Source organism: Hylobates moloch, unplaced genomic scaffold (genome assembly GCF_009828535.3).
Source record: "Hylobates moloch isolate HMO894 unplaced genomic scaffold, HMol_V3 SCAFFOLD_10, whole genome shotgun sequence".
NCBI classification, from domain to species: Eukaryota; Metazoa; Chordata; class Mammalia; order Primates; family Hylobatidae; genus Hylobates; species Hylobates moloch.
In genome coordinates this window covers 32,836,027-32,863,509 of record NW_026652285.1, presented here as the reverse complement: position 1 = coordinate 32,863,509, position 27,483 = coordinate 32,836,027, and the positions used below count along the sequence as shown (strand labels likewise).

The following is a 27,483-nucleotide window of genomic DNA, read 5'->3' as shown; positions in this document are numbered from 1 at the left end:
AAGGGTTAACTGTACTTCCCTTGTGTTATAATTACCTACAGGGTTTAGTATAGCAACAGCAACATGCTGTACAGGTTTGTAGCCTAGGGGCAGTAGGCTATAACATATAAGCGTAGGTGTGTAGTAGGCTCTCTGCCATCTCGGTTTGTATAAGTACACTCTGTGATGTTAGCACAACAATGAAATCACCTAATGACACATTTCTCAGAATGTATCTCCATCGTTAAGCCACGTGTGAGTATATATACATGGCATATGACTTGATGAATGTAGGTGAGTTGGAACAAGACAGAATTGCTAATAAGTGGTTCTGGGACAGTTGGGTGACCAAATGAAAACGTGACATTTTGAGGGCCAAAATTAAAAAGACTGACAATTCTATTGCTAGTGGAAGTAAAAAGTAGCATGATCTTTTGGAAACCTGTTGGTCAGTTTCTAATCATGTCAAACATACACCTACCCAGTAATCCAGTAATTCCATTCTTGGTGTAATCAAGAGAATTGAGTGCATATGTCCCCACAGAAAAAATTCTACAGGATTGTTTATAGTAGCTTTCTATGTCTGTTTTTTTGGAAAGGTTTGTATTCATCAAAAGTTCTCACTGTGGTGCTCCACTGTAGTCCCATCTACTTAGGAGACGGAGGCTGGAGGATCCCTTTAGCCCAAGTGATTGTGCCATTGCACTCCAGCCTGGGTGACAGAGTGAGACCCCCATCTCATAGATAGATACATAGGTAGATAAGGATGGATGGATGATAGAGCAAGACCTCCGCCTCATAGACTGAAACAATCAGTCACCGTGAAGACAGCGAAAAGATATTTAACCAACAAAAGACTAGGTTGGGGTTCAAGCCTCGGTGGTACAACCATAAAGAAAAACAGATTAGGGCTGGGTGTGGTGCCTCACGCCTGTAATCCCAGCACTTTGGGAGGCCGAGGTGGGCAGATTACGAGGTCAGGAGATCGAGACCATCCTGGCCAACATGGTGAAACCCCGTCTGTACTAAAAATAAAAAATTAGCTGGGTGTGGTGGTGCACGCCTATAGTCCCAGCTACTCGGAAAGCTGAGGCCAGAGAATGACTTGAACCCGGGACGCGGAGGTTGCAGTGAGCCAAGATCGCCTGGTGACAGAGCAAGACTCTGTCTCAAAAGAAAAAAAAAAATGGTTACCAGAAAAATCAGGATAGTGATTCCTTTGATAACTGGGATCAAAGAATGGCTGTGAGATCATTTTGACCAGGAAAGGGTCCTTGAGGGGGGTCGTTGGGGGATTTTGGCAATGTTCTGTTTATTGACCTACATGGTGGTTACATGAGTGTTCATCTGATGAGTTTTGTTTGTTTTGTAGTCTTGATGTTCATGCTTTATGTACTTTGGTACTTTGCTTGTATTTTACAATGAAGTTTCTGAAAAGAAATGTGAAACTTCTTCCCCCCTCCACCCCCGAGATGGAGTTTTGCTCTTGTTGCCTAGGCTGGAGTGCAATGGCTCGATCTTGGCTCACTGCAACCTCCACCTCCTGGATTCAAGCCATTCTCCTGCCTCAGCCTCCCGAGTAGCTGGGATTGCAGGTGCCCACCACCACGCCCAGCTAATTGTTTGTATTTTTAGTTGGCCAGGCTGGTCTCAAACTCCTGACCTCAAGCGATCCACCCACCTCGGCCTCCCAAAGTGCTGGGATTACAAGCGTGAGCCACTGCGCCCGGCCCTATTTCATTGATTTTAAAATGTACTGTTTCCATATTTTAACATCTCCGAATTTGGGACGGATGCTTCTCACGATTGATGGCATCTTAATCTTGGTGTCAGCCAAGCAGTAGTTGTGACACAGTCTTCATTGCTTGTGCTGTGCATCATATGTCTTGCAGTTAACCCATAGGGATTAAGTGATAGTGTTTAGGGGGTGTGGCAGGAGGTGAGTTTAACATAAACCTCCAAGCAGGAGTCAAAAGTAGACAAGCTCTATATAATTACACCCCTGACTTAAGAATCTAGCATCAAGTAGCCTTTGTTTCTTTTATGGATAGTTTTAAGAAACGCTGCATCACCAACTCCCTTCATGGCACTGAACCTTTTGTGGGAAAACCAGACAATGACACTGAAAGTAAAAGTGATTCACCAGAGTCAGACTCTGAAAGTGAAGAACTTATTAGAACTAACTACTTTATTTCACTTATATTTTCCTTTTTGTGAATGCTGAAGTGTTGTATGATCTCATTTAAAGTGCTTCTAATAAATATATAAAATTTATAAGTGACCAAGCTTTATGTTAGTTAAACAAAAGTATTTTTCTTAGTATGGGGAAAAAATGGCTATACAATCTGGCCGGACGCGGTGGCTCACACCTATAATCCCAGCACTTTGGGAGGCCGAGGCGGGCGGATCACAAGGTCAGGAGATCGAGACCATCCTGGCTAACACGGTGAAACCCCGTCTCTACTAAAAAATACAAAAAAAATTAGCTGGGCGTGGTGGCGGGCACCTGTAGACCCAGCTACTCAGGAGGCTGAGGCAGGAGAGTGGTATGATCCCAGAAGGCAGAGGTTGCAGTGAGCTGAGGTCGCGCCACTGCACTCCAGCCTGGTGACAGAGCGAGACTCTATCTCAAAAAAAAAAAAAAAAAATATATATATATATATATATATGACTAAGTGTTATGTTAGTAAAATAGAATTATTTTTCTTAGTATGGGGAAAAATGACTATACAATCTGATGTCTTGGATTCAGCAAAATATGGTACTTGGCAGAGCGCGGTGGTTCATGCCTGTAATCCCTGCACTTTGGGAGACTGAAGTGGGCAGATCACATGAGCTCAAAAGTTGGAGAACAGCCTGGGCAACACAGTGAAACCCTGTCTCTACAAAAATAATAATACAAAAATTAACTGGGTGTGGTCGCATGCACCTGTAGTCCCAGCTACTTGGGAGGCTGTGGTGGGAGGATCACCTGAGCCCAGGAGATTGAGGCTATGGTGAGCCATGATGGCACCACTGCACTCCGTCCTTGGCAATATATCAAGACTCTGTCTCAAAAAAATGTGTATGCAGTTGGTCGGGGTGCGGGGGTGGTATTTGTGACAAAGGCTATTTATCAGAAATCAATAGTTTTATTGGTAAAATTCATCATACATTTCCATTAATATCAGATATATAGGTACTTATACACATTATTGAAGGTTCTAGTTTGCTAACACAAAAAGATGATAGTTGGGTTGAACCTTATTCAGGTTGAACACCCCTAATTTGAATATCTGAAATGCTCTAAAATCTAACTTTTTGAGCACCGACTCAACACTCAAAGGAAATGTTTATTTTAAGCATTTTGGATTTCAGATTTGGGGATTAGAGATGCCGAATTGGTAAGTATAATGCAGATTTTCTAAAATTCAAAAAAATCCAAAATGCTTCTGGTCCCATGCATTTCAGAAAAGGGGTGCTCATCCTGTAGTTGTATACCTAGGAAAGGAGATTCTAAGTTTTTAAAAAATACTAGAATTTTAAAGTTGGTAAGGTTGATATATTCAAGATAATATAAATAAAAATTATCTTCGTACTAACCGCTTTGACATGCAAATAGAGAAAAATAACCTCTTGTCAGTATAACAAAACCACAGTTTGAGGAACAAATTTAATAATAAACTTTGAGAAATAAATTTAATAATAATCTTTTTGAAGAAAACTAATTTTTTTTTTTCAATCCTGTCTTATGGGGCTGAAGGAGAACTTAATTTCTTCTTGAAAGACAGAACCGTGATACTCAACGTAATGGCATAATGTTTCTGGATATAAAAAGTCTTAATACAGGTCAGGCACGGTGGCTCACACCTATATTCCTAACATTTTGGGAGGCTGAGGCAGGCAGATCGTCTGAGGTCAGGAGTTCAAGACCAGACTGGCCAAAATGGTGAAACCCTGTCTCTAATTTAAAAAAAAAAAAAAAAAAAAGGTGTAGTGGCACATGCCTATAGTCCCAGCTACTCAGGGGGCTGAGGTAGGAGAATTGCTTGAAACCAGGAGGCAGTGGTTGCAGTGAGCCAAGATTGTGCCATTGCACTGCAGCCTGGGTGACAAGAGCGAAACTCCATCTCAAAAAAAAAAAAAAAAAAAAAAAATACAAAATTCAGTCCATTGTAAAATAACATATTTAGTACAATCTTAATACTAATGGGTTTTGGAAGTGAATAAAATTGATTTTATGCGTAAGAATAACTGTGTGAAAATGCCAAAAAATGAAAAGATGTATGGTGAGAAGAATTTCTTACCAGATGCTAACTCTTCTAGTAAGATACTGTAATTAAAGCAGCATGAAATCCAGGAATATGTGCGTACTTAATGAATTTTTAAAAAGACGGTATTTCACTGTAGAGGCAAGAAGATGGTTTAATAAATGGAGCAAGTATAATTGTCCATGTGCAAGCAAAATTAGAGCCCTACTTTATAAACAAAAATAAGTCTTTTGGAATATAAAAAACTAAAGAATTAGGAAATATAGGAATATATGTTTATAACCTCATCAGTAAAGGAAACCCCAAAGCTACACTCTGGCTACATTAAAAAAAAAAATCACAAAAGACAAAAATATGCCATTAAATAAAGGATCTCATCAAAAGATAAAACATAGACTAGGAAAATATTTTCATTACACACAACAAGCAATAGATTCATATACCTGTTAAATTAAAAAATTACAAATGATTATGACAACCTAGTAGAAGATCGATGGGGCCAGGTGCAGCGGCTCACACCTGTAATCCCAGCACTTCGGGAGGCCGAGGCAGAAGGATCGCTTGAGCCCAGGAATTTGAGACCAGCTGGGAAAACAAAGTGAGACTCTACATTCAAAGTGAGTCTCTTCAAAAAAGTTTAAAAATTAGCCAGATGTGATCACCTGAGGTCAGGAGTTCGAGACCAGTCTGGCCAACATGGTGAGACCCCATCTCTACTACAAATACAAAAATTAGCTGTGCGTGGTTGCAGGCACCTCTAATCCCAGCTACTTGAGAGGCTGCTGCAGGAGAATCGCTTGAAACTGGGAGGCAGAGGCTGCAGTGAGCCAAGATCATACCACTGCACTCCAGCCTGGGCAACAGAGTGAGACTCCCTCTCCAGAAAAAAAAAACAAAAAACCCAGATGTGGTGGTGTGTGCCTGTAGTCCCAGCTACCCCAGAGGCTGAGGTGGGAGGATTGCTTGAGCCTGGGAGATGGAGGTTGCATTGAGCCGTGATAGTGCCACTACACTCGCTGCACTCCAGCCTTGATGACAGAGCCAAACCCTCTTTCAAAAAAAAAAAAAGGAAAAGAAAATGGGCAGTGATCAGAGGATAGAGATTATTGACAGAAAAGAAAATTTAAATGCTTAATAAAATGTTAATGGATGGTCAACCTTTTTAGTCAGAGAAATGCAAATTTAACGCAAACCTGCTGTGATACCATTTTTTCACTCGGGTAAGCATGCTTGTAATGCAAATACATCTACTTCTGAGTAAAGAGCCTGGGAAATGGGCCCTCATATGTTACTGTCGGGGTGTGGCATATTCCATCCAGCCTTTTGCAGATGATTTGGCAGTATATGTAAAAGTTTAAAAAACGTTCACCCCTTTACCTAGTAATCATTCTGAGATAAATAAAATACATTTATATAAATTTATTTATTTATATTTTAAACCAAGTCTCACTCCGTCGCCCGGGCTGGAGTGCAATGGCGCGATCTCAGCTCACCGCAACCTCCACCTCCCAGGTTCAAGTGATTCTACTGCCTCAGCCTCCCAAGTAGCTGGGATTACAGGCACCCGCCACCACTCCCAGCTAATTTTTTGTATTTTTAGTAGAGATGGGGTTTCACCATGTTGGCCAGGCTGGTCTCATCCTCCTGACGTCCAGTGATCTGCCCACCTCGGCCTCCCAAAGTGTTGGAATTACAGGCATGAGCCACCGTGCCTGGCCAAACTAATACCATATTTTTTTTCAGTTGTGTTTATACTGGCAAAAGAGTTGAAAACAATTTGAACGTGTGTTGATAACACCATATGATAGGACTGTGTTAAGCAAGTGTTTCTTAAAATATCTGGCTAGTACTAAAAAGAACAAGTTACATTTAACTCCCTTGCATACATACTTGCAATGTAGTATTAAATGGAAAAACAAAGTTGCAGGGTAGTATGATCTCATTTCTGTTAAGAAAACAAAAACAAATAAACGTGACATTTTATGTGTAATTGTGCTTTCATATGTTCATGGAGAAAGAGAAGAAGGATATGTTATCAGCATCATTTGCCTCTGGGTGGCAGGTAGGATGGGAATAAGATTGGCTAGGTGGGAAATGAGATTTCGTTTTTTTTTTAATATACTTTGCATTGTTTCACTAGTTGTAATTAAAATTTGTTTTGAATGTGACCAAATAATGGAAGATACAAGCTTTAATGATTCCAGTTCTTTTTATTCTGCCTTATAGGATAGGCTAGAAGAGTTAATATAGTAATCCATTATTTCCCTGGGCTTTTCAAGTCATTTGAGGGAGGAGTTTAGCCCCAATTTTGTGGGAATAGTATATACTCTTGAAATAGTCAACTCTCCCATACAAAGACAACGAATATTCTGGTCGAAACTATTGGAGAGTACATTGTGAAAATCTGTGTAGCTGAGAGAGGAGCCAATAAATGACCAAATGTTGATTTTGAATAGTTAACATTTTATCTAAACAGCTAAAGTTTGTTCATTTGTTTTTTCCTTTAAAGCTCCATCAAGGGACAGTCCCTGTTTCTTACACAGTAACAACAGTGGCACCACATGGGATTCCACTCTGCACAGGCCAGCACATCCCTGCTTGTAGTACACAGCAGGTCCCAGGATGCTCTGTGGTTTTCAGTGGACAGCACCTCCCTGTCTGTAGTGTGCCTCCTCCAGTAAGTCTATATCTTTGTTCTCATTAGATATTACTATTAAGCACACCAGCCTGAATTTGGTTTTGTAACTTACTCACTCTTACCCTCTTTAGAGAGGCTAACTGCATTATATAAGCAAACAAAATTTAAGAGACTGTCTTTGTAGTTTCACGTTCAAGTAAAAAGGCCAATTTTATTGCAATAAAAGTCTCAGTAGTATCCTTATAGTAACCATTTAATAAAATTAGCTTTGTAACCGGATATATTTTTACATTAATTAACTTATACATATTTGGATATCCTGAGGGTCAAACCATGTTTTCTCATATATCAACACCGTTTATAATTAAAGCCAATGAAGGTCAGCCTAAGTCTCAGAGACCTTGTTGTTCAACACTTAAGAGTCTCAGCATTTACTGAGTTTTAATGGGCACTTTGAGTGCTTTGTCTTATTCCTTACTATAGGAAACCTATGATGAAAGTAGCATCATCCCCCATTTTCTAGTCGCTGAATCTGAAAAGTTAAATGACTTGCTTAGTGCCGTAGAGACAGCCAGTATAGGAGAGTAGAGAGTCACACTTTTTTTTTCTTGCCTCTGAAGCTTATGCTTTGTCCTTTAATCTCAGTTCAGCCTCCTTTCACAAATGAGGGCGCTGTATTTAAATGATGTATCTAAGGTCAACAATGTCTTCAAAGGAAATCACAGCAAAATTTAAATGTAACTCTTAATACGTTGCTCTGAATGTGAGATTAAAGCAAACGCACACTTATACCAATACTAACTTAACAGATTAATTTACTCAGGTTTGCTTTCTCAGTAATAGAAACATTGTACCAAATTTGCGAACTAAAATACTGAGAGATTCTAAGGCAATTAGTTGAGAGCTGTGTTCTTATAAAAATCCTAGGAAGAAAAAGATTTCCACTGGATTGAAAAGGGGAGTTTCTTGAAATACCAGTAGTGTTTGCTACATCTTAAACCAACTAGAGAGAGTTTCCTCTTCTTTGCAGCACTTCCCCCCACCCCGCCCCAACCCTGTTTCATAGATGTTTAAAAGGCTCAAGTATTTCAACCAATTTGTAAAAATTATATAAAGTACAGATTATTAGTACCATTACTTTACTAGTAGATAAAAAAATACACTGGTATTTCATTGTTAATATAAGCTATTAAAAACATTTTCATGATTTTGGGGGAGGTGTGACAATTACAGATTTTAATCTCACTATCCTTTTAAATTAATTATATATTCTGATATTTTTAACCAAACTGTAACGGTTTCTCTTACAGATGCTTCAGGCATGTTCAGTTCAGCACTTACCAGTACCATATGCTGCATTCCCACCCCTTATTTCTAGTGATCCATTTCTTATACATCCTCCTCACCTTTCTCCCCATCATCCTCCTCATTTGCCACCACCAGGCCAGTTTGTCCCTTTCCAAACACAGCAATCACGATCGGTAGGTATCTCTACTATTATGTCAGAATGTTTAGTTTTTAATTAATTTTTAATTTTTTCAGAATGTTTAGGCCAGGCATATAACCTTAGTGGATTTAAGAACCAGACGAATGCCTAAGTTACTATGTTTAAATGGCACACTTAAACACAGTAACTTGGCCAGGTGCAGTGACTCACTCCTGTAATCCCAACACTTTGGGAGGTCAAGGCAGGCAGATCACCTAGGGTCTGGAGTTCAAGACCAACCTGGCCAACATGGTGAAACCCTGTCTCTACTAAAAATACAAAAATTAGTCAGGCATTGTGGCACGTGCCTGTAATTCCAGCTACTCAGGAGGATGAGACATGAGAATCGCTTGAACCCAGGAGGCAGAGGTTGCAGTGAGCCAAGATCATGCCACTGCACTCCAGCCTGGGCAACAGAGTGAGACTCTGTCTCCAAAATAAACAAACAAACATAATAACTTAGGCATTCTTCTGGTTCTTAAAAGAATTAAAGGAATCCAAACATACACAAATTAGTATAAACATTTACCTTAAATTTCTGGTTTCTTAAATTTTTCTAGTTATTTTAATGTCACTGGTCTAAATTTGTGTTCTATTACATCTGCAGTCCTTCAGGAAGTAAATCTGAAGAAAAGTTTTTAGTTGTATTTTTTTTTTCTTTTTATGTGGTTCTAAATTGGAAAATGAAAATATTATAAAATTATTAATACTTGTTAGAATAATATTTGTATTCATTTAAGCAAGGAAATTAACCTTTCTGAACCTCAGTTACTTTTTCTGAAGGCCTGGTTTTTCGCTATATTGTGATGAAAAAGCAGATGAGGTAGTCTATTAACATAGTTAATTCTGTCTTGGGACTGGGATATAGTTGAGAGGCATATTATTTTGGGACACTGGGAGATGTAAGTACTATATAAGTACAAAGAAGGGCACAGGAAAAAAGGTCCAGTTGTTTCGATAGGCCAGGTTCAGCATCAAAACCATCAGACATTAAGGAGAAACAGGAGAGATAACCTACAGAAATGGCTAAAGTGGAAGACTTCAGCTCTGTGGAAAGAACTTGACAGTTTATTATAGCAGAGTCTTACCATTGTTTACTAAGGATTTCTATACCATGCTGGATACCAAAGAGGCTGCTGTCCTGAAAACTGTAGAAGCAATTATGACACAAGTTTGGCTCATCAGAAGAGGTAGAATTGCTTCTGCAAGATAATCTTTTCTTGGAAATAGGATAGGATTTGTGCCAGGATGTTCTCCCTCTCAGTTTCCAGTATCTGGGAATTCAAGGCTAAAGCAAAATTCAGCTGTCATTTGTATCTAAATCTGGAATTCTTTTAAAGGTCCAGTCACATAGCCATATCAAGACTTTGTTTTCACTAGTGTTGTCATAGTGTAAGCAATTGTGATTTCTCTCAAGCATGCATAGGCTTCCAAATTAAAGCTTAGTATTTACTTATATTTGAATAACATGTTGCTATTCTGTAACTAAGGGAAGAAGTCAGACTAGCATTTAAAAATAAATGTGCCTAAGAGAATTCAGTTGAAAACATCAACATGAAAATGTGTACACAAATGTAGTAATAGCACTATTCTTAATAGTCAAAGAGTGGACAATCCAAATGTCCATCAGCTGATAAATGGGTGACGAAAGAGTGGTATATCCATGCAATGTAATACTCACCCATAAAAAGGAGTGAAGCATTGATAAAGTCTGCGAAACAGATGAGCCTTGAAAGCATTATGCTAAGCAGAGAAGGTAGACATAGCTTCTTGCTATTTAAATGAACTGGTTCCATTTACATGAAACGTGTAGAATAAGCAAATACATAAAAATGGAAAGCTGGGCCGTGCATGGTGGATACAAAGTCAGGAGGTCAAGACCATCCTGGCTAACATGGTGAAACCCTGTCTCTACTAAAATCTACTAAAAATACAAAAAATTAGCCAGGTGTGGTGGTGGGCGCCCCTAGTCCCAGCTACTCAGGAGGCTGAGGCAGGAGAATTGCTTGAACCCGGAAGGCAGAGGTTGCAGTGAGCCAAGATGGCGCCACTGCACTCCAGCCTGGGCAAGAAGAGCAAGACTCTGTCTCAAAAAATAAATATATAAACAAATAATGGAAAGCTAATGGCTTGGGGAAATGGGGATTGACTGATAATGGGTATACAGTTTCTTTTTGGGCTGATGAAAATGTTCTGGAATTAGATAGTGGTGATGGTTACATAACTGTTAATAAACCAAAAACCCATTCAGTTGAATTCCTTTTATCATATGTCAGTTATATCTCAATGAACTCTTCTTTGTTTTCTTGTGGCTTTTGTTTTTGTTTGAGACAGAGTTTCCCTCTTGTTGCCCAGGCCAGAGTGCAATGGTGTGATCTGGGCGATCTGGGCTCACTGCAACCTCTGCCTTCCAGGTTCAAGCAATTCTCCTGCCTCAGCCTCCCCAGTAGCTGGGATTACAGGTGTCCACCACCACGGCCAGCCAATTTTTGTATTTTTAGTAGAGACAGGGTTTTCCAGTGTTGGCCAGGCTCGTCTCAAACTCCTGACTTCAGGTGATCCACTGGCCTCGGCCTCCCAAAGTGCTGGGATTATAGGCGTGAGCCACCGCCCCCAGCCGAGCTGTTATTTCAAAAAAAAAAAAAATACATATCTTCTGTGTGCTTTGCATAGCACTACATTGCTTCAGTGTTAACTACACAGTTTTGAAGTAGGCTGTGAACATGCCAGTTTTATAGATGACAATACTGAGGTTCAGATTAAGTAATTTATCTGAAAGTTAACATGGCTGATTGGTGACAGTACCAAGATTCTAATGTCCAGAAGCCCATAATCTTTCTGCACAGCATAATGCCTCTGTACCATATCTCATTTAGCCCTGTTTCTGATTTATAAATGCACATCCTGTTTTGTTTCATCTGTGAAAGGTTAAGTGTCTGAAAATCCTTTAGGTTAGGGTGCTGTGACTGAAAAAGTAATTTTAATTTTCCTATAATTGGCTTATTCGATGACTTTTTGCCTTCTCATTTTAAGAGAAGGTTCAAATAGTAAAATAAATAGAGGATAATGGAAATGTTTAATAACATGTTTTAAACCTTGTTGAAATCAAAGTTAGGAAGATTTTACTGTAGTCTATATGTTTACTTGTATGAATTTTAGATTCATGTGAACATCAAGAGATACATGGCCTTAGAGACATTTTGGGATTTTAAATTTGTGATTATTATAAAGCATAATCTGTCTAAACACAGGAAGAGAGTGTGTGTGTGTGTGTGTGTGTGTGTGTGTGTGTATATATATATATTTTTTTTTTTTTTTCTCCTCCTCAGCCTCTGCAAAGGATAGAAAATGAAGTGGAACTTTTAGGAGAACATCTTCCAGTAGGAGGTTTTACTTACCCTCCATCAGCCCACCCCCCAACATTACCTCCATCAGCTCCCTTGCAGTTCTTAACACATGATCCTTTGCATCAGGAGGTGTCCTTTGGAGTAGTAAGTTTTCATAAAGTACTATGTTAATTACTTGCTTTGGCAACTTACTTGCTCTGAGTTATGTTTTAGCATAATTCACCATATTTAGAATTATATGTATTCTCGACAGCATTCAGTTGGAAAGTTATATTTAGAAATACACCTGAGTGTATGGTTTAAAATGGTTGCTGCATCCATTAATAAGTTAGTATTTAAGGAATATTAAAACCTTGAACAATAAAGAACTTTACTGTTTGTCTTTTTTTAATTAGATACTTTATTTGACAGAATATTTGTAAATGTAGAGTGATTCTAAATCTTAACATTTTTCCCCCTGCAGCCTTATCCTCCATTTATGCCTCGGAGGCTCACAGGACGTAGTAGATACCGATCCCAGCAGCCAATACCACCTCCCCCTTATCATCCCAGCTTACTGCCATATGTGTTGTAAGTTCTTTCTTAATGATTTCTGAATTTTGAAACTCTTGAGATTCTCTTTCCTTTGTGAATGTCTTTGTGGTCTGTAGCTTTCGGTGTGTTAGTTATTTGTCTTAATGTTAAAGGGTGGGGTGGGAGGAGCCAGTTAAGGCTGAAAGAAAGAACAGTAACATAGGAGAAGTGGGGAAGGAAGAAATCTGTGAGCCAAAAAATAGGTTTAACAAATCAAGAAGCAGAAAAGGTTAAGATTTTTTGCCTCTTTTACAACTGATAACACTTACCACCAGTCTTGATTATTCAGCTTTTAGTGCTGTTTTTCTTAGGGGGAAAGGAAAAAAATTATTTATTTCTGTCTTAGAACTACTGTATTTGGATTAAGTTGGTCTGTAACAGAAATTGCCATGGGTAGGTTTGTTTGTTGTTGTTGTTGTTTTTTTATTTGAGACGGAGTCTCGCTCTGTCGCCTGTGCTGGAGTGCAGTGGTGCCACCTCGGCTCACTGCAAGCTCTGCCTCCCAGGTTCCAGTGATTTTCCTGCCTCAGCCTCCCAAGTAGCTGGGATTACAGGCGTGCACCACCATGCCCAGCTAATTTTTGTACTTTTAGTAGAGACAGGGTTTCGCCATGTGGCCAGGCTGGTTACGAACTCCTGACCTCAGGTGATCCGCCCATCTTACCCTCCCAAAGTGCTGGGATTACAGGTGTGAGCCACCACGCCCTGCCAGTAATTTTTATTTCTGTCTCACGTAATAAAGTCTAGAAGTAGGCAGCTCAACGATGATTTGTTAGCCCTGTGACTATGAACAATGTTAATGGCTTCCTGTGCAAGATCTAAGGTGGCCTCTCAGGCTCTAGTCATATGACATTCCACCTAGCAAAAATAAAAATAGATTCCTCTGCCTACCTGCTCCTCTCAAGGATTTGTCCCAGAAGTTGCATGTATAACCCCTGCCTCTGTATCACATTGGCCAGAACTTAGTCACCTGTCTATAATTACTTTCTAGGAATGCTAGGAAATACAGTTTTTATACCAGAAGGCCACGTGCCTATGTTACCACACTGTGGTCATAGTTTTTCCTTCCTTCCTTCCTCTCTCCCCCCATTTTCTGTATTTATCTTTCTATCTTAATGTCAGATATAGTATGTCTCCCAATTTTGTTCTTAAAATGTTTTAGTTTAAGGTCTTTTGCATTTCCTTATAAATTTTTAAATCAGCATGTGAGTTTTTACTTAAGTGCTTGCTGCAATCTTGGTAGGTATTGCATGGAATTTATAGATTATTTTAAGGAGAAAGTGACATCTTAATGATATTGAGTCTTATGTGGTATATTTCTGTTTATTCACCTTTAAGTCATCCTAGCAATATATTTGTAGTTTTTGTTGTACAGTTCTTGCATATGTTTTGTTAAATTTGTCAGATTAACACTGACCATTATAGCACTGGCCTCTGTCCTCCCTGTCCTGTTCATTGATTTAATGTACTAACATATCAATGCTAGTGTGATTGTTTTCACTGCAGATCAATGCTTCCAGTGCCACCTGCAGTGGGCCCAACTTTCAGCTTTGAATTAGATGTAGAAGATGGAGAAGTAGAAAATTACGAGGTTAGTAGATGAATTGTGAATTAATTTGGGGAGTATTGTGTGCATGAAAGTATTATTCTACTTAACTCTTTAAACCACAGGCGTCCAATCTTTTGGCTTCGTGGGCCACATTGGAAGAATTACTGTGTTGGGCCACACATAAGATACACTAACACTAATAGTAGCCAATAACCTTTTAAAAAATTGCAAAAAATACATCTCATTTTGTGAAAGTTTATAAATTTGTGTTGGGCCACATTCAGAGCCATCCTGGGCCACATGCAAGCCATGTGTTCAACAAGCTTGATCTAAACATTCATTAAAATTAAACACTGCATTTCAAGATACAAACATGTCATAAAAATGTTTTAACATCTTTAAGGATATTTGAATATGTACTACCACATAGCTATGATAATAGGTATGTAGATTGGTGCTCTATTAGAATTACGTACAATTCCAATGAGAATGCAAATGAGAAAACAGTGAATTTTGATTAGGTATGCTGAAAAGATTTTGTGGAAGCCAAAATGTTTGAGCTAGATCTTAAATAATGTACAAGCTTTTCATCTTTAAGATTTAGGCAGAGAAGGGCTAGACATTCTTTTTTTTTTTTTTTTTAATTTTCTTTTTTATTATACTTTAGGTTTTAGGGTACATGTACACAATGTGCAGGTTTGTTACATATGTATCCATGTGCCATGTTGTTTTGCTGCACCCATTAACTCGTCATTTAGCATTAGGTATATCTCCTAATGCTGTCCCTCCCCCTTCCCCCAACCCCACAACAGTCCCCAGAGTGTGATGTTCCCCTTCCTGTGTCCATGAGTTCTTATTGTTCAATTCCCACCTATGAGTGAGAACATGCAGTGTTTGGTTTTTTGTCCTTGCGATAGTTTACTGAGAATGATGTTTTCCAATTTCATCCATGTCCCTACAAAGGACACGAACTCATCATTTTTTATGGCTGCATAGTATTCCATGGTGTATATGTGCCACATTTTCTTAATCCAGTCTATTGTTGTTGGACATTTGGGTTGGTTCCAAGTCTTTGCTATTGTGAATAGTGCCGCAGTAAACATACATGTGCATGTGTCTTTATAGCAGCATGATTTATAGTCCTTTGGGTATATACCCAGTAATGGGATGGCTGGGTCAAATGGTATTTCTAGTTCTAGATCCCTAAGGAATCGCCACACTGACTTCCACAATGGTTGAACTAGTTTACAGTCCCACCAACAGTGTAAAAGTGTTCCTATTTCTCCACATCCTCTCCAGCACCTGTTGTTTCCTGATTTTTGAATGATGGCCATTCTAACTGGTGTGAGATGGTATTTCACTGTGGTTTTGATTTGCATTTCTCTGATGGCCAGTGATGATGAGCATTTCTTCATGTGTTTTTTGGCTGCATAAATGTCTTCTTTTGAGAAGTGTCTGTTCATGTCCTTTGCCCACTTTTTGATGGGGTTGTTTGTTTTTTTCTTGTAAATTTGTTTGAGTTCATTGTAGATTCTGGATATTAGCCGAGAAGGGCTAGACATTCTTGAGAATCAACAGATGGTCTGTGGTTAACGTAAAAGGGAGAAAATCGGCAGTTGATTGAAAGGTCAATTGGTTGTCCTTCAGTGCTTGCTACAGAGTGGACATAATTTTGAATATTGTGGGGGAGGAAGGAGCCACTAAATGTTTTTGGTGCTTTATGGCATCAGTACTTGTTAAGAGTCCAAACTCTGCCACTACTGTGAAGTCATTGATGGGAGTGATTAGAAAATGGTGACAAGGAAACCTATTTAGATGTTGTAATAGGTCAGGCAATAAATTATAAAACCATGCATGTTCTGAACTTTAGGAACTGTGAATAGAAAGGAATACAACAGTCAACCAATTTTTGACAAGGCCACCAAGAAGACACAATGGGGAAAGGATAGCCTCTTTAAGAAATGGTATTGGGAGGCTGAGCGCAGTGGCTCACCCTGTAATCCCAGCACTTTGGGAGGCCAAGGCAGGCAAATCACCTGAGGTCAGGAGTTCGAGGCCAGCCTGGCCAACATGGTGAAACCCCGTTTCTATAAAAATACTAAAATTAGCCAGGCGTGATGGCAGGTGCCTGTAATCCCAGCTACTCGGGAGTTGGAGGCTGCATTGAGCCAAGATCACACCATTGCACTCCGGGCTGAGTGACAGAGCGAGACTCTGTCTGAAAAAGAAAAAAAAGAAAAAAGAAATGTTGTTGGGAAAACTGGATACCCACCTGCAAAAGAATGAAACTGGACCTTTACACCATACATGAAAGTTAACTCAAAATAGATTAAAGACCTAAACTTAATACCTGAAATGATAAAAGTGCTGAAAGAAAACAGGAAAAGCTCCTCGATATTGGCTATGGCATTGGTTTTTTGGCCATCACACCACAAGCATAGGCAACAAAAGCTAAAATAAATAACTAAGACTACATTGAACTAAAAGGCTTCTGTACCGCAAAAGAAAGAAACAGCAAAATGAAAGGCAGACTACAGGTTGGGAGAAAATATGAAAAACATCTGATAAGAGGTTAATATTTAAAATATACAAAGAACTTATACAACTCAGTAGCAAAAAAAAATGAATAACCCAATTTTAAAAAAATGGGTGGAAGACCTGAATAGACATTTCTCAAAGAAGACACAAAATGTCCAACCAGGTATATGAAAAGGTGCCCAACGTTGCAATCAGGGAAATGTAAATCAAAACCACAATAAAATATCACTTCACACCTGTTAGGATGGCTGTTATCAAAAAGTGAGTATTGGCAAGAATGTAGAGAAAAGAGAATCCTTTATTCCATGGGCTGCCGAGTGAATGTTGTGTTAGCAGGCAGGAAAACAACAGTCATCTCTTTGTACATCTTCATCAGAGCACTTGAGCAGTAATATTTTGAAAGGAATCTTTTTTTCTTGAACAAGTCTCAAAAGTTGTCTTAAAATATTCCATAAATCGTACTGTAAACAGACGTTTTGTCATCCAGGCTTTATTATTGGGCAGTGTAGATTTAACATAATTTCTTATGGGCCCACAGAATGGCAGATGATTATTGGCTTCAGCCTACAGTCACCAGCTGTGTTAGCCCCCCAAAAAGAGTCAGCCTGTTCTTTGAAGCCAGGCATTGCCACCTTTTCTTTCTAGCTATGAAAATCTTAGATGGCATCCTCTTCCAATATAGGGCTGTTCCATCTACATTGAAAATCTATTGTTTAGTGTATTCACTTTCATCAGTGATCTTAGAGCTTCTGGGTAACTTGCTACAGCTTCTATATCAGCATTTCCAGCATCACCTTGCACTTTGTTGTTATAAAGATGGCTTCTTTCCTTAAACTTGATGAACCAGCCTCTGCTAGCTTCCAAGTTTTCTTCTGCAGCTTCCTCACCTCTCTCAAGATTGATAGAATTAAAGGACCTTGTTCTGGATTAGGCTTTGGCTAAAGGGAATGTTGTGGCTGGTTGGATTTTCTATCCATATCACTCAGACTTTCTCCATATCAGCAATATGGCTGCTTTGCTTTCTTATTCGTGCATTCACTGGAGTGACTTTTCTGTTTTTTTGTTTGTTTGTTTGGTTTTGTTTGAGACAGGGTCTTACTCTGTCACCCAGGCTGGAGTGTATTGCCACGATCTCAGCTCAGTACAGCCTCAACCTCCCAGGCTCAAGCGATTCTCCCACCTCAGCCTCCTAAGTAGCTGGGACAGTAGATGCATGCCACCATACTTGGCTAATTTTTGTGGATTTTTTTTTTTTTCTTTCAGAGATAAGGTTTTGCCATCCAAGGCTAGTCCAAGTGTTGGGATTACAGGCGTGAGCCACTGTGCCCAGTGAGAATGGCGCTTTTTCTATTGGTGGAACTTTGCCTTTGCCTTTAGAACATGGTTACTGGTTTGGCGCAAGAGGCCTACATTTTGGCCTGTCTCGGCTTTCTTACTAAGCTTAATCATTTCTAGTTTTTGTTTTGTTTTTTTGAGACGGAGTCTCTGTTGCCCAGGCTGGAGTGCCGTGGCACAGTCTTGGCTCACTGCAAGCTCCGTCTCCTGGGTTCACGCCATTCTCCTGCCTCAGCCTCCCCAGTAGGTGGGACTACAGGCACCCGCCACCATGCCCGGCTCATTTTTTGTATTTTTAGTAGAGATGGGGTTTCACTGTGTTAGCCAGGATGGTCTCGATTTCCTGATCTCATGATCCACCTGCTCAGCCTCCCAAAGTGCTGGGATTACAGGTGTGAGCCACCGTGCCCGGCCTAATCATTTCTAGTTTTTAAAGTGAGGACACATGTGACTCTTCCTTTCAGTTGAACAATTAGAGGCCATTGTGTTATTAATTGGCATAAGTTCAATATTATTGTGTCCCAGAGACTAGGAATACCCCAGGAGAGGGGGAGAGATGGGCGAATAGCCAGTTGTTCAGTGGAGTAGTCAGAATACCCAACATTTATCAATTAAGTTTTCTGTCTTATACAAGTGCAGTTTGTGGTACCACAAAACAAGTGCAATAGTAATGTCAAAGATCAGAGATCATTATAGCAGATGTGAAAAAGTTTGAAATGCTGTGAGAATTACCAAAATGTGACACCAAGATATGAAATGACTACATGACTGTTGGAAAAATTGAATTAATAGATTTGCTCAACATGGGGTGGCCACACACCTTCAATTTTTTGTTTTTGTTTTGAAAAGGTAGTACCTGTGGCATGCAGTAAAGCAAAGTGCAGTGAAGTGAAGTATGCCTGTGTAGTCTTTATACTGTAAGGACTTTTTTTTTTTTTTTTTTTTTTTTTTTTTTTTTTTTTTTTTTTTTTTTTTTTTTTTTTTTTTTTGAGACTTGCTCTGTCACCCAGGCTGGAGTGCAGTGGCACGATCTTGGCTCACTGCAAGCTCCACCTCCAGGGTTCACGCCATTCTCCTGCCTCAGCCTCTCTGAGTAGCTGGGACTACAGGCGCCCGCCACCACGCCTGGCTAATTTTTTTGTATTTTTAGTAGAGACGGGGTTTCACCATGGTCTCGATGTCCTGACCTCGTGATCCGCCCGCGTCAGCCTCCCAAAGTGCTGGGATTACAAGCGTGAGCCACCGCGCCCGGCCAGAACTTAACACATTTTGTCACAAATTGTATTTGTTGACTTTTGTGTACTAAGAGATATAAAAGATCATTATCAATGATATCATAAATTGTATCTAAATTTTATATATTGTGATCACCATCAATTTGGCAATTTACTTTTTTTTTTTTTTTTTGAGATAGAGTCTCGCTTTGTCGCCCAGGCTTGGAGTGCAGTGGCACAGTCTCAGCTCACTGCAACCTCTGCCTCCCGGGTTCAAGTGATTCTCCTCCCTCAGCCTTCCAAGTAGCTGAGATTACAGGTGCACGCCACCATGCCTGGCTAATTTTTTTGTAATTTTAGTAGAGACGGGGTTTCACCGTGTTGACCAGGTGGGTCTCAAACTCCTGACCTCAAGTGATCTGCCTGCCTTAGCCTCCCAAAGTGCTGGGATTACAGGCTTGAGCCACCATGTGTGGCCTGGCAATTTACTTTCTATTCCAGCATTTAGAAGGGCTGGGGAGCTAGTGAAAGGGGAACAAATTATTTAGATGACGCAATTATCTAAATAATGTTGACACAGAAGCAAAGTTGTGGTATCATAATAAAACACACACAGTTATTACCACATTAACTATTGACATTTGGGGAAGTTATTTCTGTTTCTCTCATCTATCATTATTTGTTACCCATTCTGTTAACCCTGGGGCAACCTGAAAAATGGAGAAAAGCAGTCCACAAAAGGCAGACTAATTGTGGTATAAAACAAGTGAGTTATTAGAGTCATTAAGGAAAGGAGGAGGTACTGGTGTAAAACCAATAAGCATAAGAATTGGCTGGGCATAGTGGCTCACTCCTATAGTCCCAGGACTTTGGGAGGCCAAGGCGGGTGGATCACTGGAGGGGTCAGAAGTTTAAGCCCAGCCTGGTCAACATGGCAAAACCCTTTCTCTACTAAAAAATAAAAAATACAAAAAATTAGCTGGGCAGCTACTCAGGAGGAGGAGGCCAGAGAACCGCCTGAACCTGGGAGGCAGAGGTTGCAGTTAACCGAGATCATGCCATTGCACTCCAGCCTGGAGGATGAAGCAAGACTCTGACTCAAAAAAAAAAAAAAAAAAGGCATAGTAATTACAATACTGAAACACATCAGATATATTAAAGTTCATGAGTTGATGGTGGATACTTCATAAAAGAAATTAGGTGGTCTCATTTATCCTATTCTACCTAAATTATTCTGAGTATTTAATATGAGGCATTCTAATAAATGAATAAAATTAGAATATTACCGTTTTGCCATTCTTAATGAATTAATGGATCTAGACAGTATTCCATGATTGGCTGCTACCATAACCAGTAGACATGATGTGTCTTATGGTAAAAGTATTCACATCTACCTATTTATAGGACAAGGGGACAAGGGATTTGTTAAACCCAGTGGGTCAGGGATGGGAAGTTCATTTAGCAAATTTCAAACTGGGAATTTCTACAGCTCATTAAGCTGGTTTCTTCAGATTTAAGAGTGAAAAAGAGTCTTGAGACATATTAGGCCATGGTAAGTTACGGATTTGTTTGGATCCTGATTTGAACAAACTACTTTTTAAAGTTTTGAATTGAAAACAAAGACGTTTGAACGTTAATTGGTCATTTGATGTTAAAGAATTAGTGTTAATATTTTAGGTGTGATGATGTCATTGTGGTTATATTCTAAAAAGTCTATCTTTTTAGAGCAGCGATTCAGGACAGTTTGTACCCTAGGGGATATTTGGGAATGTGTGGAAACATTTTTGGTTGTTACAGCTAGGGGGTGTTACTGGCACTGAGAGTAGAGGGAGGCCAGGAATGCTGCAAAACATCCTGTAGTCCCCAGGCCAGCCCCCACAACAAAGAATTATACAGCTCACAGGGTCAAAGTTACTAACTTTGTTTTATAGATGCACTTGATATGAATGAAATAATACCATCTTTCAGTTTTGTTTTAAAATAATGTGAGGTTTAGGATAGATGGTAATAGGTAAAAGATGAGCCATGGACTACTGACCTGCATAATGGAAAGATCAAGGTTCATTAACATTACTTTTCTACTTTTGTATGTGTTTAGATTTTTTCATAAGAAACATTTAAAAAATTATTTTAATAGGGCTGCGGTGGTATGCAATTGTAGTTCCAGATACTCAGAAGGCTGAGGCAAGAGTATTGCATGAGGTCAGGAGTTCGAGGCCTCAGTGCACAATGATCACGCCTGTGAACAGCCACTATACTCTAACCTGGGCAACATAGCAGGACTCCACCTCTTAAAAAAAAAAAGTATCGGAATGCAAAATGTAAAGATAGATGAAAATATGTTGTCTTTTACCGCTGCAGGCCCTGTTAAACCTGGCAGAGCGACTGGGAGAGGCAAAGCCTCGTGGACTGACTAAAGCAGATATTGAACAACTTCCTTCTTACCGGTTCAATCCTAACAACCACCAGTCAGAACAGACTTTGTAAGTAAATTTTTCTGACATCACTCTGCTAAATTTCCTTTTCTACCTTTATGAAATAAAAGCTTAAGAGTCATTAAGGTAAAAGTTGGGAGAGGAAATAAAAAATTAAAAGAAAATGCTTAAGAGTCAGAGATAACTTTGATAAAGTTATCTCTATTTCATAGTCTAAACCAATGCTTGTCCAATAAGTCAATGTAGAGCTAATTAAATTAAAAATTAAATGTCTTAGTCGTACTAGCTAATGGCTGCTGTGTTGGGTGGTATGGATGTAGAACATTTCTGTCATCTTAGAAAGTTCTGTTAGGGCTGTTTTGGATTTTTATGTTGCTTAGCAATTTTGTTTCTAATTCACATTCTAGAATGTTTGTTTTCACACAAGATTGAAAATTCATGCACATAAAGTTTGAGGTTCTTACCTAAAATTTCTGCATAGTATGGGATCTTTTAAAAATAGCTTTATCGATATATAATTTACATACCATAAAATTCCACTCATTTAAAATGTACAATTCAGGCCGGGCACAGTGGCTCACACATGTAATCCCAGCACTTTGGGAGGCTGAGGCGAGTGGATCACCTATGGTCAGGAGCTTGAGACCAGCCTGGCCAACATGGCAAAACCCTATCTCTACTAAAAATACAAAAATTAGCTGGACATGGTGGCAGGCGCCTGTAATTCCAGCTACTCGAAAGGCTGAGGCAGGGAGAATTGCTTGAGCCCAGGAGGCGGAGGTTGCAGTGAGCCGAGATCACACCACTGCATTCCAGCCTGGGTGACAGAGCAAGACTCCATCTCAAAAAAAATAATAATTTAAAAAGTACAATTCAGTGGTTTTTCGTATAGAGCTGTGTAACTATCACCACAATCAAATCTAGACCCGTTGCATCACCCTAAAACGAAACCCATCACCCACTAGCAACACTCGTCATATTTCTACCTCACCTTGGTGCCTCCTCCCCATCCCCAGTCTACACTGTGTCTGTATAGATTACACATAAATGGGGTCATATAATATATGGTCTTTTTGTGTCTAGCATCTTTCACTTAGCATAACTTTTTCTATATATTGTAGTTTTTACTAGTAAGTCATTTCTTTTTATGGCCAAATAATATTCCATTGTATAGATCATATTTTTTTTTTCATCAGTGGATGGATATTTGGGTTTCTGCTTTGGACATTGAATAATGCCAAGGCTAATGGCTTTGAATCACTCTATATTGTCTATTTTTTATTATTATTATAGCCAGTCTAGTGGTTGTGAAGTGATATTTCCTGCAGATTTGATTTGCATTTCCCTGATGGCTAATGACCTTGAGTGTCTTTTCATGTGCTGCCAGCCATTTGTGTACCTTCTTTTCAGAAATGTCTATTCTGACCCTTGCTTCATTTTCCATAAATTGGTTTGTCTTTGTATTATTGAGTTGTAGAAGTTCTATACATATTATAGATCTCACCAGATAAATTATCTTCAAAAACGTCTTCCCTCAGAACAGGGATCTCTGAGGAACAGAATAATAAAAAGTGTAAAAAAATATTTTGCCATTCTGTGGATTGTTGAGTTTTTCAGTGATGTCCTTTGAAGCACATTTTGATTTTGGTTTATTTCAGCCTACACTCAGCCCTCTGTATTCAACCAACCAAAGATTGAAAATATTCAGGAAAAAATAAAAATAGAAAATAACAATAGAGCAATACATAGTACAAATAAAGAACAATACAGTATAACAACTATTTACATAGCACTTACATTGTATTAGGTATTACAGTGATGATTTTAAAGTAGGAGGGTGTGCATAGGTCACAAATACTATACCATTGTATATAAAGGATTTGAACATCTGCAGATTTTGGTATCCATTGCGGGTCCTAGAAATCAATCCCCCTCAAATACTGAAGAACAACTGCATTTCTTTTTTTGTTGTTAATTCTTGTGCTTTTTAATGTCATCTCCAAGAAACCATTGTCTAATCCAAGGTCATGAAGATTTACTGTGTTTTCTTCCAAGAGGTTAATAGTTCAGCTCTTAACACTTAAGTTTTTGATCCATTTGAGTCAGGTTTTATATATGGTATGAGGGTAGGGGTCCACCTTTATTCTTTTGTATGTGGACATCCAGTTGTTCCAATACCATTTTTTTTTTTAAATAGTATAGAATCTTTGGTATTAAGATTGACTTGATGTTAACTGGAAATCTTGCTAATCTGTCAGCAAAGCAAAACTCTTACTGTCTTAACATCACAATTTTTTCAGGGTATTGGTTGATAATTTTGTTTAAAAATTTAAGTGACATTTTGATAACAATAAATTATCTTGTAGGTTTCAATAGTTGTAACAATAGAAAACCATCTGGTTTTGTGGTGAAATGATCTTTTTGCTTTTTTTAGGTGTGTAGTATGCATGTGTGATTTTGAGTCAAGGCAGCTACTTAGAGTCTTACCCTGTAACCACGAGTTCCATGCCAAGTGTGTTGACAAATGGCTTAAGGTAAAGTGATGACATCTTTAAAGGAAATGACATTGAATTTTCTATTTTATTGACCACAGGTTAATTAGAGTAAGTTCGTAGCTCAGTGGACAGGAAGGAAGACAAAATGGAAACACAGCTTTCAGTATGATCTCTGCAAATGAGGAGAAAAGGCCAGTAAAAATTAACTGCAGTCAACAACATAGGAGTGACTATACAAAACCCGAAATGGATGACCTCTTGACAATCAGTATGTCCTTTTTCATGGTATATAGGGACAAGGCCCGAACTTGCTAGGCCACAGTTTGAGAGTTTAGAAGGCTACCTAATTATAGCTCTATTGTCAGAGGTTTGCATGGAGAAAAATACATCTAGTGTTTTTATTTAATTCTGACCATTTTCTCCTTTGTATATATGAACAAAAGCACAAAGGACACAAATCCTAAGAGTGGCTATGACAGGGTGAAATTATTGCAGGGGCTTCTTTTTTTATATATATTTTTTGAAACAGGGTCTCAGTGTGTCACCCAGTCTGGAGTGCAGTGGTACAGCCATGGCTCAGTGTAACCTTGACATCCCAGGCTCAAGCGAGACGGGGTGTCACTGTGTTGCCCAGACTGGTCTTGAACTCTTGGGCACAAGCAATCCTCCCACCTCAGCCTCCCAAAGTGTTGGGATTATATACTGCACCTGGCTATTTAATGTTTTAAAAAAAAAAGTTTACAAAAGCTGCTTTTTTACTCTTCATAGTTTCATAGTCTCAAATTGTAACAGTAGAATAAAAATGTGATACAGTAAAAGAATTTTAATAGGCTGGGTGCAGTGGCTCCACGACTATAAAGAAAAGTATATAGTCAAATTTATGTTATTTTTTAAATTAAGTGTTCCGGTTTGGATAAAACTAGATAACCTTACAATTTGGTGAGGAAGATAGAGTTAAAGTCAGTTCTGAGGGAGCACAGTTCCAGAGTATCTAGCTTAGCCCAAACTCAATCCTGAAGACAAAGTCTTAAATTATTTTAAAAGGAAAGCATTATATGTGTAAATCCCTGACACGTGCAGACAGAGAATCAGAAAACCACAAGTTCCATGTGGCTGATAGTTGGAATGTGAGGAAGAGTGGGAAAAGAAAAGGTGTTCAGAGATAAAATCAATGACTGGCTTGTTGTGAAGCCACTCTGAAGCGTAAAGGAGTTTAGGTGTGATCCTGAAAGCATTTGGGAAGGATATAACAGACTGTGTTTTAGAAGGATTTCTGGCCACTGTTGGAGGATGGAATAAAAGAGGTAATTTCTGAGAGACAGGGAGATAGAATAAAGACATGGTGGGCCAGAGGATGGATAGTGGCAACTAGATGAAGAGAGGGACTGATTTGAGAATTACTATAATGCAGAAATAAGATTATGTGCTGAATAATGGGTTGTAGGAAGTAGGAGAGCAGGTGATGCTTATGTTTCTGGCATTAGCAACTCCACAAATTATGGTCCCATTTGTTGAAATGGAGAAGGCAAATTTAGTAGCCAGGGAACAGGTGAGTAAGTAGAGCTATCAGTATAGTGTCAGTCACCTATTTTACAATCAAGCTTTCCTCGGTACCACTAAATGTTTTCTGTGTCTTCATTAAGAATAGCCAAGGGGCCAGGAATGGTGACTCAGGCATGTAATCCCAACATTTTGGGAGGCAAAGGCAGGAGGATCATTTGAGGCCTGCAGTTTGAGACCAGCCTGGGCAACTAAGTTTAGTGAAACCCCTGTCTTTTAAATTGGCTGGGTGTGGTGGCACACACCTGTTAATCCTAGGTTTTCAGGAAGCTGAAGCAGGAGGATCACTTAGGCCCAGGAGTTCAAGTCTGTAGTGAGCTGTAGTCATGCCACTGTGCTCCTGTGGGCAACAGGGTTTAACTCTGTCTCAAAAAAGGGGGAAAAAAAAGACTAACCAAGCTTTTACTTTAATGTCAGTTGTTAACTTGGTCCAAAATGGTGAATGGTAATCTTGTTTATATATTTTAACAGACCTACTAAAAATCATTCATGGCGGCCAGGTGCGGTGGCTCACGCCTGTAATCCCAGCACTTTGGGAGGCCATGGTGGGTGGAATCACCCGAGGTCAGGAGTTTGAGACCAGCCTGACCAACATGGTGAAACCCCGTCTCTACTAAAATACAAACATCAGCCAGGCATGGTGGTGGGCACCTGTAATCTCAGCTGCTCGGGAGGCTGAGACAGGAGAATCGCTTGAACCCAGGAGGTGGTGGCTGCAGTGAGTTGAGATCGTGCCATTGCACTCCAGCCTGGGCAACGAGAGCGAAATTCCGTCTCAAAAAAAAAAATTCCGGCCGGGCGCGGTGGCTCACGCTTGTAATCCCAGCACTTTGGGAGGCCGAGGCGGGCGGATCACGAGGTCAGGAGATCGAGACCACGGTGAAACCCCGTCTCTACTAAAAACACACAAAAAAAATTAGCCGGGCGTGGTGGCGGGCGCCTGTAATCCCAGCTACTCGGAGAGGCTGAGGCAGGAGAATGGCGTGAACCTGGGAGGCGGAGCTTGCAGTGAGCCGAGATTGCGCCACTGCACTCCAGCCTGGGCGACAGAGCGAGACTCCATCTCAAAAAAAAAAAAAAATTCCTGGGCTAATTCGGAGGTTTGTGGGTTAAAAAAAGACAAAAATTGCTTTGTACCTCTTCAGAGGAAGAAAGAATGTAAAAACTGTGGGAAGTAAAAGTAGTTCCATTGCTTTGAATGTGTGTCATTGTATATGTCACAATTTAAACAAGTTTTCCCTTTTGTTTTGTAGGCAAATCGTACTTGCCCAATTTGCCGAGCTGATGCTTCAGAAGTGCATCGGGATTCAGAATGACCAACCTAAGAAGCACAAATTTAGTTTGGGTGTTCCTCATCACATGTATATACGGACTATCCATTGAACTTAATCTGTGTGGCTTCCAGCCCTCCCTTTACCAAAAGGGTCAATGGACCTTTCTTTGCACTGTGTGACTTAATCAACTATAAAAGCTTACAATTAGTCTTCACAGTTATGGGATTGTTATACTAACCGTGTGATTGGAACTCCAAAGACTTTTTCTTTAGCTTAATTTTGTGTGTGCACTAACATTCCCTGGTTTTTGTGTGATCATTCCGAGTGTTGCTGCAAGATTACAGTGGACGTGATCTTTTAGCATGTGCTTTTATAAAAAGTGGTAGCTACAGATGATATAGCAATCTACCTTATATAGAGCCTTCAGAAACTGTGAGTGGAAATGAATGCAGCGTATGACTGTTGGTGATAAGTGTATCTGTGTGAGAGTGTGCAACTACTTGTGTGAGGGCATGGTAGCTAACGTGTGTATGAGATCCTATATACCAGCATGTACCAAGAATGTGTGTGTAGTTTTAATTATGCTGCAATGTATAATCTGGTGTGTTATTTAAACAGCACTAGTACTGTACACTGGTTTTTTTCCCCTTGTGTTTGCTGTTGCACACTGATTGCTGAGGGTGCATCAATTACAAGCATTGAATACTCCATCCCCTTCCCTCCCAGTGAATGGAATGAGAAAAGCCTTCTTCCTTTGCTTCAGGCAGCTGTCACCTTCTCTTTATTGGTGGTCCTAAGTGGGTCACTTAA

General features: G+C 39.5%; 1 protein-coding gene across 17 annotated transcripts in view; it reads left to right on the top strand.

Moving 5' to 3' along the window:
• RNF38 (ring finger protein 38) overlaps nucleotides 1-26,887 on the top strand; it is a 156,088-nt gene extending 129,201 nt beyond the window's left edge. For all 17 annotated transcript variants that reach the window (XM_058444993.1, XM_058444991.1, XM_058444990.1 and 14 more), the window contains 8 exons: nucleotides 6,739-6,906; nucleotides 8,178-8,348; nucleotides 11,683-11,844; nucleotides 12,164-12,270; nucleotides 13,780-13,864; nucleotides 21,271-21,392; nucleotides 23,779-23,878; nucleotides 26,653-26,887. In XM_058444993.1, coding sequence (XP_058300976.1) covers nucleotides 6,739-6,906; nucleotides 8,178-8,348; nucleotides 11,683-11,844; nucleotides 12,164-12,270; nucleotides 13,780-13,864; nucleotides 21,271-21,392; nucleotides 23,779-23,878; nucleotides 26,653-26,715 — 978 coding nt within the window. In that variant the 3' untranslated portion in view covers nucleotides 26,716-26,887. The remainder of the gene's footprint in view (nucleotides 1-6,738; nucleotides 6,907-8,177; nucleotides 8,349-11,682; nucleotides 11,845-12,163; nucleotides 12,271-13,779; nucleotides 13,865-21,270; nucleotides 21,393-23,778; nucleotides 23,879-26,652) is intronic.
• The last annotated feature ends 596 nt before the right edge of the window (nucleotides 26,888-27,483 follow it).